This window comes from Pagrus pagrus (assembly GCF_965226575.1).
Source record: "Pagrus pagrus genome assembly, chromosome: 9".
NCBI classification, from domain to species: Eukaryota; Metazoa; Chordata; class Actinopteri; order Spariformes; family Sparidae; genus Pagrus; species Pagrus pagrus.
Window position 1 is genome coordinate 34,126,174 of NC_140193.1, and position 16,474 is coordinate 34,142,647.

General features: G+C 40.6%; 1 protein-coding gene across 1 annotated transcript in view; it reads left to right on the forward strand.

Moving 5' to 3' along the window:
• The window catches only part of nmi (N-myc (and STAT) interactor), a 57,758-nt gene that overhangs the window by 20,002 nt on the left and 21,282 nt on the right, over positions 1-16,474 (forward strand). The window contains exon 7 of the mRNA XM_084361802.1: positions 7,281-7,387. Within this exon, the coding sequence (XP_084217928.1) occupies positions 7,281-7,387 (107 nt within the window). The remainder of the gene's footprint in view (positions 1-7,280; positions 7,388-16,474) is intronic.

The following is a 16,474-nucleotide window of genomic DNA, read 5'->3' on the forward strand; positions in this document are numbered from 1 at the left end:
CATTATTGCTATGGTATAATATTGTTGTTGTTGTTGTTGTTTTTCATTTCTTTATTTTATATATTATTATTATTATTATTATCATCATTCAATATGAACTGTATATATATATATATATATATATATGTATATAAATTATATATAACAACTTATAACTGTCTAATGACACCCAATCTGTGTATAAGAGAGAGACAGCACACATCAATACACACACACACACACACACACACACACACACATAGGGTATACAGTATAAATGTATATATACTTTTTTTGTTTATTTTTTTATTATATTTGTTCATATTTGATTCTGTGAGTTGTATTTGTTTTGTTTTCATTGACTCTTGATGCTTTGGCAACATAGTTCTTGTAACATTCATGCCAATAAAGCAAATTTGAATTGAATTGAATTGAATTGAGAGAGAGAGAGAGAGAGAGGGGGAGAGAGAGAGAGAGAGGGAGAGAGGAGCACAGAGAGGAGAATGACTGCTGCAACCGTCACCATGCCGCAACTTGTGCGATATGGCAGTACTTTGGCTTAAAAACAAATGAGCGAGGCGAGGCAATTAACGCTGATGCACCACTGTGTAAACAGTGTTTTAAAACATGCATGGCTAAGGGTGGAAACACCTCCAACTTAGCCAAACACCTCAAGGACAAGCACCCAGACCTGCAGCCTGAGTTCAGGGAACGACAGGTAATTTACTCATGAAAAAAAGCCACAGTCAGTGCTAACAGCAAGCGCCACCCCCCTAACAAAAGTAGCTCTGGAAGAAAAAAGAAAAAATAGAGTTGGTTTATTTATATTATATTTATATTTTCACAGTGATTTTTAAACTTTTTGGCATACATGTAGACATGCTGATTTACAATAAATCTGAAGTGGTCTCTTAATTTTTTTCCAGAGCTGTAAAATGCATACATGCATGATATTTATAAAGTAACAAACTTTTACATACACATTTAGCCATTTAATAGTTATAAAGACTAGTAACATACCATTTAAAGACATTGGTCCTACTTAAGACAGGCTATATCTAATGAAAATATTTTTTAGGTTATGTATCTCAACGTAATTAAGGCCTCAGCTTGTATGACAAATGTATCACCTAATTTTATTTTTCACTGCAGAAGTCTGGTTTATTTATTTTAAAATTGTGTGCATTAGGAAAGCTTGTCTTTGTGGTATTTTATTTTATTTACTGATTAATATGTTATTGTTCTAATATTTTCTATTAAAATAAAGTCAGTAATGACATTTTTTGCGTTCTCTTTTTATTTAAAAAAGTATCGAAATACATGTTGGTACCGGTACCAATACCAAAATGTTGGTATCGTGACAACACTATCACGCAATTAAAATCACCTCCTAATATTATTATTCCTTTTGAGTTCCCTGCCAAGAGTTGAGCCACCACCTTAAAGAACCCTGGGTCGTCCTCATTGGGTGCATAGATATTCATAATTGTCAATACAAGTTCTCCAATGGAACCTATGACTATGACCCAGCGACCTTCTTTGTCCCGGAGAACCTTTTCTGGGACCAAACACAAGGATTTATGGCAGAGAATCGTTACTCCCCTTTTCTTATGATTTTCATATGATGCGCTAAATGCCTGTCCCACCCACCCCCTTTTTAACTTAGCATGCTCTTCCTCATTTAAGTGGGTTTCTTGCAATAATCCTATCGAACATTCCAACCCTTTTAATTGTGCCAATATTTTTTTCCTCTTTATAGGGTGATTTAGTCCATTTACATTGTAACTAACACATTTCAAAGTGGTCATATTCTACTATGTGGGAAGAAGAAAGAAAAAGATAATATAATTCACCATTTCTCTCTCTCAAAATAAACTTTTTTCCCCTGAAACTCCACGTCTCGCTGGGCCCAGGCTTGTTGGAGCACTGTTTGTTTAACTTTAAAGTCCAAAAACCGCACTATTATCGATCTTGGCGGTGCTGTCGGCTTCGGCTTCGGCATTATGGCATTATGGCCCTATGAGCCCTCTCCAGACGTATGTTCATATTTTCCTGCAGTTTTAGAGTTGACTTAAAGAGATTAGTTATGAACAGAATCATCTCTTGATCTCTGGATTGTCTCTGGATCTCTGTTGTTCCTGCGGAGCCTGTTTTCCAGGTCATGTCTGGCGGTTAGCTTTGCATCTTTACTTAGCAGGTAAGCTAGCACTCTTTCTTGCCGCAGGCCCCGGTCATCGGTGTTAATTACTCTGGTTTCGGTAGATGTCAACCTCTCCTCAAGTGTGTCTATCCGCTGTTTAATTTCGGCCATTGACGTCTCCATCCCTGTCTGGGAGTCTTGAATTTGTCGTTGTGCCTCCCCGGACTCTTGTCTGAACTTCCGGAGCTCTTTTAGCATTAGCTGTTCGGCTCCAGACTCACTGTTGGCTAAATTAGCATAGAGTGTTAGCTGCTTTTGTTTCATCTTCGGGTCATCGTTTTTTGGCTTGAGCTCATTTTCGTGGTCACTTTAAAGTTGCGAGTGGGATATGGTTGGTTTTCAGGCTATTTTAAACTGAAATCGGGCAGAGCGATCTGTTTAGGCTTCTGACTTGGGCATGGCCAGAACCGGAAGTAAATCTAGTATTCTTTTATTTAGAATACTACAGAATAATTTACCTAGCAGGGTTTCCTCCAGGATTTTTTTAAACCGTGGGAGAGGTCTGCCTGGGTGCAAGAGGGGGGGTGACGACGACAACATGAATTTTTAAATGTGAAATTATGACTATTTCAAACTGAATGTTTTTCTAAATCCATTATTTACTATAGGGTTTCCGATACATGAATTGAAAATAATAATTGAAGATAGGATCTTGCAGTATCACTAGGCCAAAACAACAAACACAACAACAACAAATTAAAGATTTCAAAGTCATATGACTAAACTAGTCTATACTGAGTACAGTCCAATAAACATCTCTTCCTGCATATAATGTGTACAAAAGAAAAAGGCAGTCATTCCATTTGAAGAAAATGGCTACAATGTAAAAATACAAGGCTGTAGCACAACTACATACACAACTGTGCCCTCCTGTCTCCTGTGAGACTTGAAATTTTTTAACATTTGAAATTATGACTACAAACTGAATGTTTGTACTGTAGCAAGCATATACACAACTGCCTAATCTAATGGCACAGTTTACAGCCTGGCTGAGAGCACTTTATTTTTCTTGGTTTTTTGAAAAAGAGCTCTAAGTCTCTGTCGTAAGGGAAGTCCTTCAGAGGTGGCCCATTGATGCTGAGGAGCATGCATGCTTGCCAGATGGTCCCCCTGCAGCCTGTTCCTTAGGTCTGTCTTCACCTACACATAAAAACAATTAAAAGGGAGTGGGGTTTGGGAAATTGAGAGAAACCAAACCATCTCTGACTTACAGTTTACTATTAACCAAATGTCTGACCCTGTTCATTGTAGAGAAATCTCTCTCACAGTTGACGGATGATATGGGCACTGTTAATGCAATGGCTGCTAGCTGGCTCAAGCATGGATAAAGCTGTCCCCATTCATCATTTTGGGATGCCAGTTTCATCATCATGTTGAGCTGGTCCAGATTCTGAAACACATTAAATGTATAACACTGATCAGGGGTCCTCAATCATCTTTCTATATAATTCCCCTGTTGCTTAAATTCTCATTTTACCTTGAAGGCTCCAACTAGCAGATGCTGCTTATATGATGTCCACTTTTGCAGCAGTGCTGGATTTTCTGGATGCTGTAAGAATTTTGTAGACAAGGTCCGAAGATGTCCTGTGTTGACTGCATCGTCTTCTGTGGCTGCCTGGGGTCCCAGCACTTGAAAGGCTTCCAGGATGTCAAGGTGTTGAAACCGGCGGTCTAGGCTGTCTTGCAGGCCATCCAGATAAGGCTCCATTACCGAAACATGACACAAAATAGAAAATTAGTAACTTTTTGAATTGATAGATTGAAAACCTTATTTAATTCGCTGATTATATTATTTAACTTCACAGCCATCAAAAATGTACCTGTGTCCTAAAACAGGACCAGAGACCCTCTCTTGTCTCTTCACCCCAGGGTCTGCCTCTCCTGTGTCTCTCCTCCTCATGCATGATGCTAAATGTTCCTAATCCAGTAGGGTCATCTAGGTCCTCATGGAGCCAGGCTAGGAATGACCCTTGTAGCTGTTGATCAGCTGCATCTCGGATTGACCTCAGGCGGGCCTTTGTCACTGGGACCTAATAAAGGCAGTCACACAATGCTTAGCTTTTTTGTTTAAAACAATAAATGACTCACAAAAATAGCTTCATAGGTTCTGTTGCTTAAAAATCCTGAAAAAGTCTAGGGATAGATTCTTATAATGTACCTGCTCTTTTATGGCCAGGAAGTTTACATTTTCCTTCTGGAAAATTCTTGAGATCCGAGCCAGATGTGGCAGCACGTCTGCCTGCCGGTAGACTGCTGTGACGAAACGGTACGTGCAGCAGAAACCATAAAGGCCCTTGGCTACAGGGCACTTGTTCACTTCGGTCTCTTCAGCCAAAGCAGCCAGGACAGCCGGCAGGTTTCTCTGCAATGTTGTGATTGCCAGGTGTTGAGACAGCCAGCGGGTGTCTTTTACTTCCTGAAAAATATTTCAGTCATGAGATAAAAGCTAATAATAAAGAAAGTTCATCTGTAGTGCACAATAACAGTCACACTTGTTGTTTACATGATACAATACATGTATATTTTTCTGTGATCTCACTGTCACTTTCAAGGCCTGCAAGCCCAGGAACTGTGCTGCAGTTTTTAAAACAGCAGTTCTGTTGGCACTATTGTGGAAATAAAGATGGAGCTGCTGCAATGGTCTCTGAAGGTGGCCATATAGGTGACATGAGATGAGGCATCCCTGCATGCCAAGGCGAGGCGATGTGCAGCACATGCAACTGGAAGCAACCAAGGGAAGTCATCCTGGAGCTGCTTTGTTACACCATTCAACCTCCCTGTTTCAAGAATAAAACAAAATTAGTACATACATGCAGTAATTCATGTTAAGAATCCCAATTAATATTCTACTTATGTTGCAAGTTCATACCAGTCATTACAGCAGCTCCATCCGTTCCTAATCCATACAAGCCTTTGGGTAGGAATCTTCTTTTTGTGCAGCACTTACTTAATAGCTGCCACAATGGTATCTGCCTTTCCATCACTGACATTTACCAGGTCCAGGAACTGGCCAAAAAGCTGCCCCTCCTTGTCCATATATCTTAAAATGCATACAACAGATGAATTGTAAACATAAAGAAATATAATTCAGATTCAGTCAAAAATAATTCCCTTTGAATTTCTACCTGACATGCAGATCCAGCTGTCTTGTCACAGCGACATCTGTACTTTCATCCACCTCTAACCCAATGGCAACAGAGGAGTGGATGTCTTTAAAAATCGGCTCTTCCACGACAGTGGCCAAAATCTTCAGCATTTCATCGATAATAATGTGAGACCTGTAATTTATTGTTTTCCCAATCTAAGAGTAAATGAAATAAAATATTAAGATTTTTAAGGTCAGCATGAAATAAGGCAAATATGACCAATATGACCACAGTAATTACCTTACCTTAAGCTTTTTGAAATAATTACAACCCAGCAGCTCAGCCAGATCCAAAAGAGCTGGGTAGTTAGTATGGTGTGCCTGCTCCATCTTGGTCAGATAATACAGGCATTTAGTGAGTAGTTGAAAACGCTTTTCTGGTCTGAGTTTGATTCATGATAAATCCGTGGTATATTACTGAGATGATCAGTCGGTCTTCCTGTCGGCGTGAAGAGCAGTAGCTAATGGTGCCTTGTTGTAGGCCTAATGTTGGATGGTTGTCATGTTAATATGCTGCTTGACTCAGCAATAAAAAGGATTTGAAATTATTTTTCTGCCTTTAATTCTTTGTAGAAGTGTCTGAAAGGCTCAAAAGCAGCCATTTGTTAAAAAAAATAAGTAAATATGTAGATATATTAGCCTACTTAAATTAATAAAATTTTAAAACTATATAAAAAAAAAAAATCTGCCGATTAATCAGTTATCGGATTTTTTTCCCCCTAATAATCGGTATCGGCCCCAAAAAATCCATATCGGTCGGGCCCTAGTGCCAATAAGGCTTGGGATTTTACACTATTTTTGTGGTGCTCCGTCCCCATGTGTCTGTCTATGTAGTCAACACAGTAGATTTGGCATCCTGCCTCAATGAATGGTCGCTTGGCCACTCCTGCTTTTGCACATTGTTTGTGTTGGCGGCATAACCTGCAGAACATTCCTGCAGGCACAGGGTCAAAATTAATGGCACAGTCATTGTTCAATTGAAATTAAATTGAATGAAAAATAAAAACTAAATTGCATTTTTAATACTCACCTTGACTGGTGTGGTACAGCCATGGGCGGAACTTGGTTACGTCAGTCCATTTTGGGTCCCAGCCGGATTTTCTGTGTTTTTTTTTCCTCCCTCTCTCTCCTTTGCTGCTGCTCTCTGCTGCCTCACCATGCTCACCCTCCTTCTCTGCCTCTCCTCTTTTCTCTCCTCCACTCACCTCCTGCACTACTTCTGCCTGTGCTCTTATCTAATATAATATTGGGTGTTAAATTTGTTCACATCACCAATACCACGCAGGTAATGTTAGGAATATTTAAATATTACACTTACCACGATACACATCATTATCATTTCTATTGACTTGAGGGAATAACATCATGATAATAAATCAAGAACATTGAGCCTCTTCTTTATGTAACGTTACCTGACTCTCTTCCTCTGGAACCTTTCTCTTCTTTTGAAAATAGTTTAATATACTCATCTGAAAATGTAACCAGAAAAGAGTCATGGCAGAAAATTACCTGGGCATTACCTAAGCTAACGTTATGTTGTGCTGTTCAAAATGTGTATCTGAAACATAACGGGTTTCCTCTATCAATAGAAAATTAAGTTTTACGGTTAAAAATTAATCTACAACAAAATAATATCTCTCTCTACTGTATAACCAAAGACTCGACATGCTTTATTAGGCCTAAAGTAATCTCTCTTTAACAAGTGTCAATGGTACAAAAATAAAATAAAAATAAGTATCTCTCTGAAATAATGATCGAAATAATGCATATCCTGTATTAACCAATCAATTACATGTAGAGGAAACCCTGCCTAGACAGCTGCTGACACAGATGCCACGGTAGTTATTAGGGTCTGATCTGTCCCCATTCTTATGAATGGGGCAAATGAGCCCTTTGCACCAGATGTCAGGAAATTATTTATTTATTTTATTATTTCTCATGTCTTTTGTCCTCCAGTGGCCTCTCAATTGCTGAAGATTCCCAAGTGCTCTGTCACCTGTGACAACAGTTGTTTGGATACGAAACCAAAAATTATTACCATGGATCCTGCTGTTAAGTTTGAGGTACGTTGTGATGCAGTGATGATAGTTTATTACTATGTCACACACACACACACACACACACACACACACACACACACACACACACACACACAAAACAAGATTGTGGATATACTTTCCGAAACTAAACCTTGGCCACACTTAGATGCACACACTAAATACATGGCCTAGCATTAAGTCATCTGTTGAATGTAGGCTAAATGTGAGGAAATAATGGTGATAAAGTCAAATTTTGTCAGCTCAACAAAAGCATCAGTGACTGAATTAGAGGTTCAATTCAGGACACCAAATTAAAAGGAGAGGGCTTAGTCCAGACCTCTGTAGAGGAATCTGGGGGATCCTCTAACAGGAATTTCCTTTTTTCAAAGATGCTCTATTTTGATACTATTCTCTGCCTTGTGGCACCTTACTTACATGGTAGCACTATTTCCACCAACTTTCTCAGTTTGTCGCACTAGCACCTTGATTTGGTCTCAACCTGTTTTTTTTAGACATATACAGTCGTGGTTAGAAGTTTACATACACTTGTAAAGAAAATGTATATAATGACAGTCTTCAGTTCCAATGCTTACTACAACAAATTTTTCTGTGATGGAAAGAGTGAAACGCATTAGATTCAACTTTACTGTCGTTGTTCACAGTACAAGTACAGAGACAACGAAATGCAGTTAGCATCTAACCAGAAGTGCAAAAAGCAGTAGTGCAAAGTATGTACAGTATAAATAATGCAGCAAAGACAGATATTACAATATGTACAGTAGGCATGGGCCGGTATGAGATTCTGATGGTATGATAACCTTAGGCAAAAATATCACGGTTTCACGGTATTATGATTACAGCTCTAAAATGTGTATTTTGAATGTCTGTATTTAAAAACATAAAACTAATAATAACTTTAGGCAGATATGGTAACTAGCATGCTAAGATGGATCTATCTTAGCATGCTAGTTAGCATATCTGCCTCAGTAAAAAAAAAAAAAAAAAAAGTTACTATCAGAGATATAGAAAAGATAAGATATGGTAACTACCATCTGCCTCAGTAACAAGCTCATTTCACTAATGTCAGACGCTAATACGCTCATTCATTTCAAGACAACATTAACTTTACCTTGAATTTAGCATACAGCGACGGGTGGTGCTCCCGTAGATGCGCTATCATATTTGATATATTGCCTCCTCGGGCTGCCACTGTCCGCAAGCACGTTTTGCACGGGCGACCTACTTCCTCCGAGCCGTGGCCGTCTGGCTTTTTACGGTAGCTGAAGTATACATACAGCCGACTTGGTCCTTTTAGACGGGGGAAAAGTTCGCGGGGCTCGCCTCCTTCAGCCATCATACTGCCTGCAGAGCTGCCTGTTTGTCACTCACAGCAACCGCAGGTGCTCGGGGGGGAGGGCACTTTACGCTGCAGCTGCACGGGGCGTGAGGGACCTCTACTTTATCTCTGACGAGACGTCACATTAAAAAATAAAAATTAAAAAAACGCTCATACCGCAGGAACGGTATGACGGAAAATTTTTGTGGTTTTGAAACCTTGACTTTTTCATACCGTGGTATACCTTGAAACCGGTAACAGGCCCATGCCTAATGTACAGTATATAAATAAATAGTGTAAATAGGTCTAGGTGCAGTATGCGAGGAGGTTGAACAGTCTGTGGTTGGGGTGAGAACAGGCCTTGACGATGTTGCGCGCCTTTCACAGACATCGCTTGCTCTGGAGAGCCTTGCTGGAGGTTAGTGAGGAAGTGGTGATGTGTTGGGCAGTTTCCACCACCCCAGAGACAGAGCAGTTGCCATACCATACTGTGACACAGTTGGTAAGGATGCCCTTGATGGTGCAGCGGTAGAAGTTCACCAGAATCTGAGGGGACAGATGGACCTTCTTTAGTCTCCTCAGGAAGGAGAGACGCTGGTGCGCCTCCTTGATCAGGGTGGAGGTGTTGAGGGTCCAAGAAAGGTCCTCGGAGATGTGGACACCCACAAAATTGACAGCTGGTGACACGCTTAACCTCCGTCCCGTTGATACAGATGGGGGGTTGATACAATGAGCTCTTTGGTCTTCTTGGCGTTGAGAGCCAAGTTGTTATTGGCGCACCACGCTGTTTGGTGCTGGATCTTCTCCCTGTCGGCCGATTGCTGATGAGACCAATCACCATTGTGTCGTCTGCAAACTTAACAATGGTGTTTGAACCGTGTGCAGGTGTGCAGTCGTAGGTGAAGAGGGAGTAAAGGAGGGGGCTCAGCACACATCCTTGTGGAATGCCAGTGCTCAGGGTGAGGGTTGAGGAGGTGTGGTTATCTAACCTAACAGACTGTGGTCTGAGAGGGCAGAGTAAAGCGCCATGGAGATGGCATCTTCTGTGCTCCTGTTGTGGCGGTAGGCAAATTGGAAGGGGTCCAGTGTGGGTGGTAAACTGGTTTTGAGGTGAGCCAGGACCAGCCTGTCGAAGCACTTTGTGATGATGAGGTGAGTGCAACTGGGCGGAAGTCATTAAGGCTCGCTACAGTGGAGTGTTTTGGCATCCGCTCAATGGAGGTGGTTTTGAAGCACGCGGGGACAGCTGCTTGGGCAAGTGACAGGTTGAATATGTCAATCCAGACTTCAGTCAGCTGCACAGCACAGGCCCTGAGGACGCGTCTGGGAACACCATCAGGACCAGCAGCCTTCCGTGCATTTACCCTGCTCAGTGCCACATGCACGTCGGTGGGAGAGCGTGGAGGGGCTGGTGGTCTGCAGGGAGCACAGCCTTGATGGCCATCTCCTTGTTGTCCCTGTCAAAGCGGCCATAAAAGTAGTAAGCTCATCAGGTAAGGAGGCATCGCTGGATGGAGTGGAGGTGTTGATGGGTTTGTAGCCTGTGATGGCCTGGATGCCTTGCCACATGCGTCGGGGGTCAGAGTTGTTCTTGAAATGCTCCTTGATCCTTAGCTTGTGGCTGTGCTTGGCCTTTTGATGCCCTTCTTCAGGTTAGCCCTGGATGAGCTACAGGCCTGAGCATCACCTGATCTGAAGGTGGTGTCACATGCTTTCAGCAGGAGTCGGACCTCTCTGTTCATCCATGGCTTCTGATTAGGGAATGTGGTGATCCGTTTGAGGGTGGTAACACTGTTGATGTTGGAGTTGATACAGTCCAGAATGGAGGAGGCATATAAGTCAATGTCCGTGTGGGAGTCGAGGGTTGCCTGAGTGGCAAACATATTCCAGTCAGTGTCTTCAAAACGCTGCTGAAGTGCAGAGTCTGCTCCCTCTGGCCAAACTTTGACTGTCCACACTGTGGGTTTAACATGTCTCATGAGTGGTGAGTACTAGGCAGGAGGAACAGTGAGAGGTGGTCAGATTTATCCTAGGTGGGGAAGGGGGACAGCTTTGTACGCATCAGCCATGTTTGTGTAGACATGGTTCAATGTCTTGTCTCCTTTGGCTGGGCAGGAGACATGCTGGTGAAATTTGGGTAGTACAGTCTCTAGGTTGGAGTGATTGAAGTCACCTGCAGCAATAAAGGCTGCCTCAGGATGGAGAGTCTGTTGTTTGCTAATAGCAGTATGCAGTTCTTTCATTGCAATCTTAGCATTAGCATCCGGTGGTATATAAGCTGTAGTCACAACAGTAGATGTAAACTCTCTGGGCAGACAGAAAGGTCTACACTTAACCATGAGAAACTCTAGGTAAACTGAGCAGTGACTCCCAATGATGGTAGTTTCCTTGCACCAAGTTTTGTTAACATAAATGCACAGACCTCCACCTCTGGTCTTACCGGAGTCAACAGCTGTTCTGTCTGCATTGAGGACGTAGCACCCCGTTAGCTGAATAGCACTGCCAGGTACGTCACTGTTGAGCCAGGTTTCAGTGAAAATCATGATGTTGCAGTCCATAATCCATTTGTGGGTGATGCCGTCTGTGTTTATTTCGGTTGGTAGAGCGGGGCTAGCTGGTCCCGCTGTTTTGGCAATCTCTGGGAATTTGCCGATAAAGTTGTCATAATTGTAGGGACCGATGTTCAAAAGTTCCTGTCGGCTATGTACGCTAAACTGTGTTTAGCAGAAAGACTTGAAAGAAACAAGCAGATAACCACTAATTCACAAAATCTGGAGAGACACAGGGCTTTGCGATATGTGCGCGCCGCAATCCTGGGTCATCCAACTTTGTAACAAAAACATTCATGAGTATGGTTCTTCTGAAAATGTGACCAAATCTGCTGGCTCAAAAATGTCCATATAACAATTTGAATGACCAAGTTTGGTGATGTGGAAATTTTAATAAAATTATTCTGAACTTATCCATTTTAGGTCAATGAGGTGATAAAGGAAAATTATAAATAATCACAATCATTATTTTTAATTTTTATTTAAATTTTAATAATTTGTTTTTCTCTTTCGTTAAATGACATTTAATTGACTGAATGAAGGTCAAAGACACAATGGACACATGAAAAGCAAAATGCACAGTTGTTTTATATATTACAAATGTCAAATACACAATTAAATATTTTGAGAATATTGTCGGCTTTTGTGGATGATATTGAAAGAAAAGCCCTGCCACTGAAATCAATTCTTCAAAAGTTTTTCATTGATACGTAAAAGTGAATGAATGAAATCTTAAACATCTTCAGTGAGTAACATCATGGCTTTTGATTCAAAATTCATAAATTCTTGCTTAAGCTAGCTCATTACCCCAAGTTACAGTTGGAAAAGTAGTGGTGCTCATATCAATGTTAGTATCATCACCCTCTCCACAACACAACTACTATGGGTTAAATGATTGCACACACTGACCCCTTTTTTTTTCACATGAAAATCTACATTTAGAGCAACAGGCATGGATGGTCACTACTGCTACGCATTGTAAATTGTATGTCGTACATAAACACACACACACACAAACACAAAGACAAAAAATTAAGAGGGGAGAGGGAGAGAGAACAAGCTAGTTAACAGATGGATCCAAGTGAAAAAAATACAGATATATTTGGCAATGAGACCAATATAATGTTATGACCAGGGTGGACCAAGGCAAACACCCAAAGAATATTGTCTCTAAGACCACATATATGATCCAATGGCGTAAAGTCGGAAAGGAGGGCTTGCCCATACTTTCAGCCCCCTTTCTCTGACCATGCCATCTTTGAACTCGGCCTTCATTTTGATCTTAACTGCACACCTATTAAGTTTCATGACTGCATCATGCATGGTTGTGATGTTAATGCTGCAGAAATCTGTCCACAGACAGACAGACAAATACACATCTGGCGAAATACTCTTGAGTTTGCAACTGCAACAAAAGGTGTTATTATTATATTTATATTTTTGCCATGATTACACACAGACTCGCATAGTAAAAACATTACAAAACAACTATATCGCAGCTAGTAGACCTACAGTATATATTCAAACTCATGATTTAAGTTTTCAAAGAAGCACAATCCACCGTTTGTTGATAAAAAGTTACCCAACAATGCCAACCAACTTTTATGTCTGAGAACTTTTGAATACAAATCTGTCCATAAAACAATATCCAAACTTTCTTCACTAATTTCAGTTACTAACTTTTGACTGGAAATATTAATGGCAACAGTTCATTGAAAGTATTTTTGCAAGGTGTGCATGACAAGGTGAGTGACATATAAGTAAATCTTCCCCAGATGATGTTATCTTAACATTACATCATTCATTACTCAGATTCTGGAACTACTGCGTCTAGAACTCTCCGCCTCTGCTCGATTCCTCTGCCCTGTATCAAAACTGAGTAGAAAGATAATATTTTACAACTGCTATTGCTACTTTTGGTTGGAAAAACAGTTAATTTCTGTTAAAAGAAATTTGAATGTTATAATATTTTCAGTCCATGCAGTGTAGTGTGTACTCTGTTCACTAGTGATGCAGGGGTTGACCCATGACACACAGGACCTACTGACTGACCAATGGGTTGGGCGGGATGGTCAGTTTACAAGAAAGTCATCACAGTTTTCAGCGGGTGGGCAGTGAGTGACAAAGCAGCGTTACATGCAGAGTTGTACTGTTTACGAGTGCCAGCATGATGTCCTTGTCTTTTGGAGAGATCACTGTTACACACAACCTCTGCTCTCAGTGCTGGCTGTGTATTCCAGCAACAAGCGCATCCAGTGAACATGCTTTCAGTGTGCTCAAAGCGCGTCGAAATATGATAAATTCTGCAACTGTGACTCCTCTTTTTCTACACAGTGCAGTCACCACTGCTAGAAGAATATGCAGAAACACTAATTATTTCGGTCTAGAATTTGCGTACAAAAAATGTGTAGAAACAAATGAAATATATAAAATAGATAACAAAAAGGGTTTGAACTAAACATTGACAAGGGGCGAAATACTGCCCCTACTACCTACAACATCAATTTCCTGTGTCAAGGTGATTCATTGACTTTCGCTGCACTGCCACGGCCATGCTCTACAATGAAAACTCAATCTTCACAATACAGCATCCTAGAGTTCTTAATTTTTCTCAGCATGTTTGAGGTGGCTGTGGTTAGGTTAGCAGGAGGACATCATTGTTTGAAAAATGTAATTTCTTGCTGCCACTAGGGTAATGCTGCAACTGTAACGAAATATCGGCATGTAAGTGTGTTCAGAATGGGATTCTTTTTAAATGTGTGAAGTTTTGGTGCAGAATCAATCATATACAATCGAAAAAAACAAATTCCTGTGTCATGGCGAATCATTGATATTTGCTGCGCTGCCACAGCCGTTCAACCATTAAATAAACCTTTAAATAACTTTTCATCACAAATGTTCATTTGCCAATAAAAATTGAAGTTGATTCAGTTTAGTTAGTCAGAAAGAAATTGCAAATCGTCAAAAATGAGCTGAAGAATTCAAAATAGCTGACTTCCTGTTGGGTTGAAGTAGTGGCACCAACAGAGGTTTTTGCAGATGTAGGTGTGATAAATATGTACCCCCAATTTATGTGTGTAAGTCAAACTAGCCCCAGAGGCAAGTTTGGTAAGTAGTATAGGAAAATGGAATTTTATTTTGCCACTAGTTAGAGCTATGACTGTAACAGAATATTGGCATGTCAATGTATTAAGTTTGGGACTCTTCTCAAACGTGAAGTTTGGTGCCAATTCGACTATGTACAATGGAGCATTTTCCTGTTTCATGGCACCACATCAGCCTTTACCATGCCGCCATGGCTACGCCCTTTAACGAATGCTCACGATGTTCATCATCATCATCACCACGATCTTAAGTGCTTACTCACCATGTTTGAGGCAGATCATTGTTTAAATACTGTATGTTGATGAAGAGTCTTTAAGGACACGTGTGAGCTCTGAGTTTCAGAGTTGTTAGTGCCACTTGTGACCCACAAGTTTATCCAACCGGCCAAGACCAGCGATTGCTATAGGCGAACTAGGCGATTGCCTAGGGCGACAAATGTGTTGGGGGCGCCCTCTAGTGTTGCCCTTACTTTTTGTTGCCCTTACCCATTAATCATGGAATTAGAACGACAAGCGAAATAAAACATGTTTATTAAACATCATCATCCTAGGGCGCCCCCTCAGCCACACGTTTACTTGTCAATCTGATTATTAGATTGAATTGATGATTACTGTCGATCATTACCTAATGGGGGGCGGGCGCTCTAGTTGCGTTGTGTTATGTTAGGCAAGTGCTCAGCTGCTGCCTCGATCAAGCTTCACCTGATTCCCAAAATGAAGCGGTCTAAACCCTCTGGTTTTCGGGTCGAAAACGGAAAAAGGAAGAAGATAAAAAGAAAGCCAAGTATAGAGGTAAGTCTTCTCTTCTCAGCCATTAAAGTGTCAAACGAAATAAATTTAGTATTGTGCATCACCTAATATTGGATGCTTCATTGCTGTCACTACTTTGCTAGCTTGCTATATATTACTAGCAAACATAACTTCACTGATAAGCTACATAGATGTAAATGTCATAAGACCAGTATCTGGATAACACATGCTTTTATAATGCTATTTCGCCAACCGGTGGTAGCAGTGGTGATAAAAATCCTCAAATAAAATATCCTGAAGTGAACTCTCAACAAGGGTTGTTGTGCTGATGTTGTGTTAGCTAGACCAGCTAATCAGTCATCTGAATCACTATAGCACTAGGTAGTGCTAGGAGCTAGCTAGCTGCTAACGGTAAATAGAGTATCAGGTAACCTGACATTCTATTTATCGTAAGCAGCTACCGTTAGCAGCTAGGGAGGTTGCATTGTAACGTTCATTTTAATTATCTCTTACATATAGGATGTTTCAGATACATGAACATGAACTCTATTTTTGCCAGCATAATCAGGCTACTGCGTCTAATTTAAAAAAAAAATCATAGCCTAGACAACCTGATCTCACAGAAAAAATGCATGAAATAAGCACGACCTCTTAATAACGCATTGCGTGCTCCTAGCACGCATTGTGTAAGAATTCCGTGTGATCACCACGCAAAACAGCCTTCACTGAAAGTCAATTAGGATCCGTTCCGTGGCGGACACACGCATTGTCAGCTTCAAAGACGTCACGCTGTAGGTGTTGTTTCATAGATCCCGGAAGTGCAAATGTAGTTTAATCGATATTCTGAAGAAAGATCTGATTATTAGCCATAACGTTGTAACCAACCAAGGCAGACTATGTAACGATAGTATGTGCTTCTGTCGAGTCCAAAATCCCCGTGTAATATCAACTTTATTTTAAGAAAACACGTATTATTTCCAACGTCATATCACGGAGAAGCACTACATTACCCATAATCCTCATGTCTATCAGCGACGTGTCTGATTGGTCGAATTGAATGAAATGGTGCTAGTTGAAAGTTGGCTTGAATTTTGACTTCTTTTTTTTCTTTTTTCATAATTTTCACCAGCATCTTTCTGGTCCACATCACATCACGTTTAATGTAATTTTTAATTCAATGAGTGAAATTTTATTTTTTATCTGAAAAACATTGTTATGAATTCAAGGGTCAGAGGTCACTGATTAGTGTTAAATTAATAAATCACTTAGACTTTGATGCAGGAAGCTGAGATGAAGATGAGCTTTTAATATTTGTCCCAGAATGTCTAGTAGAGTGTGTGTGCAAAAATTCAGAGCTCTGTGACATTCAGAA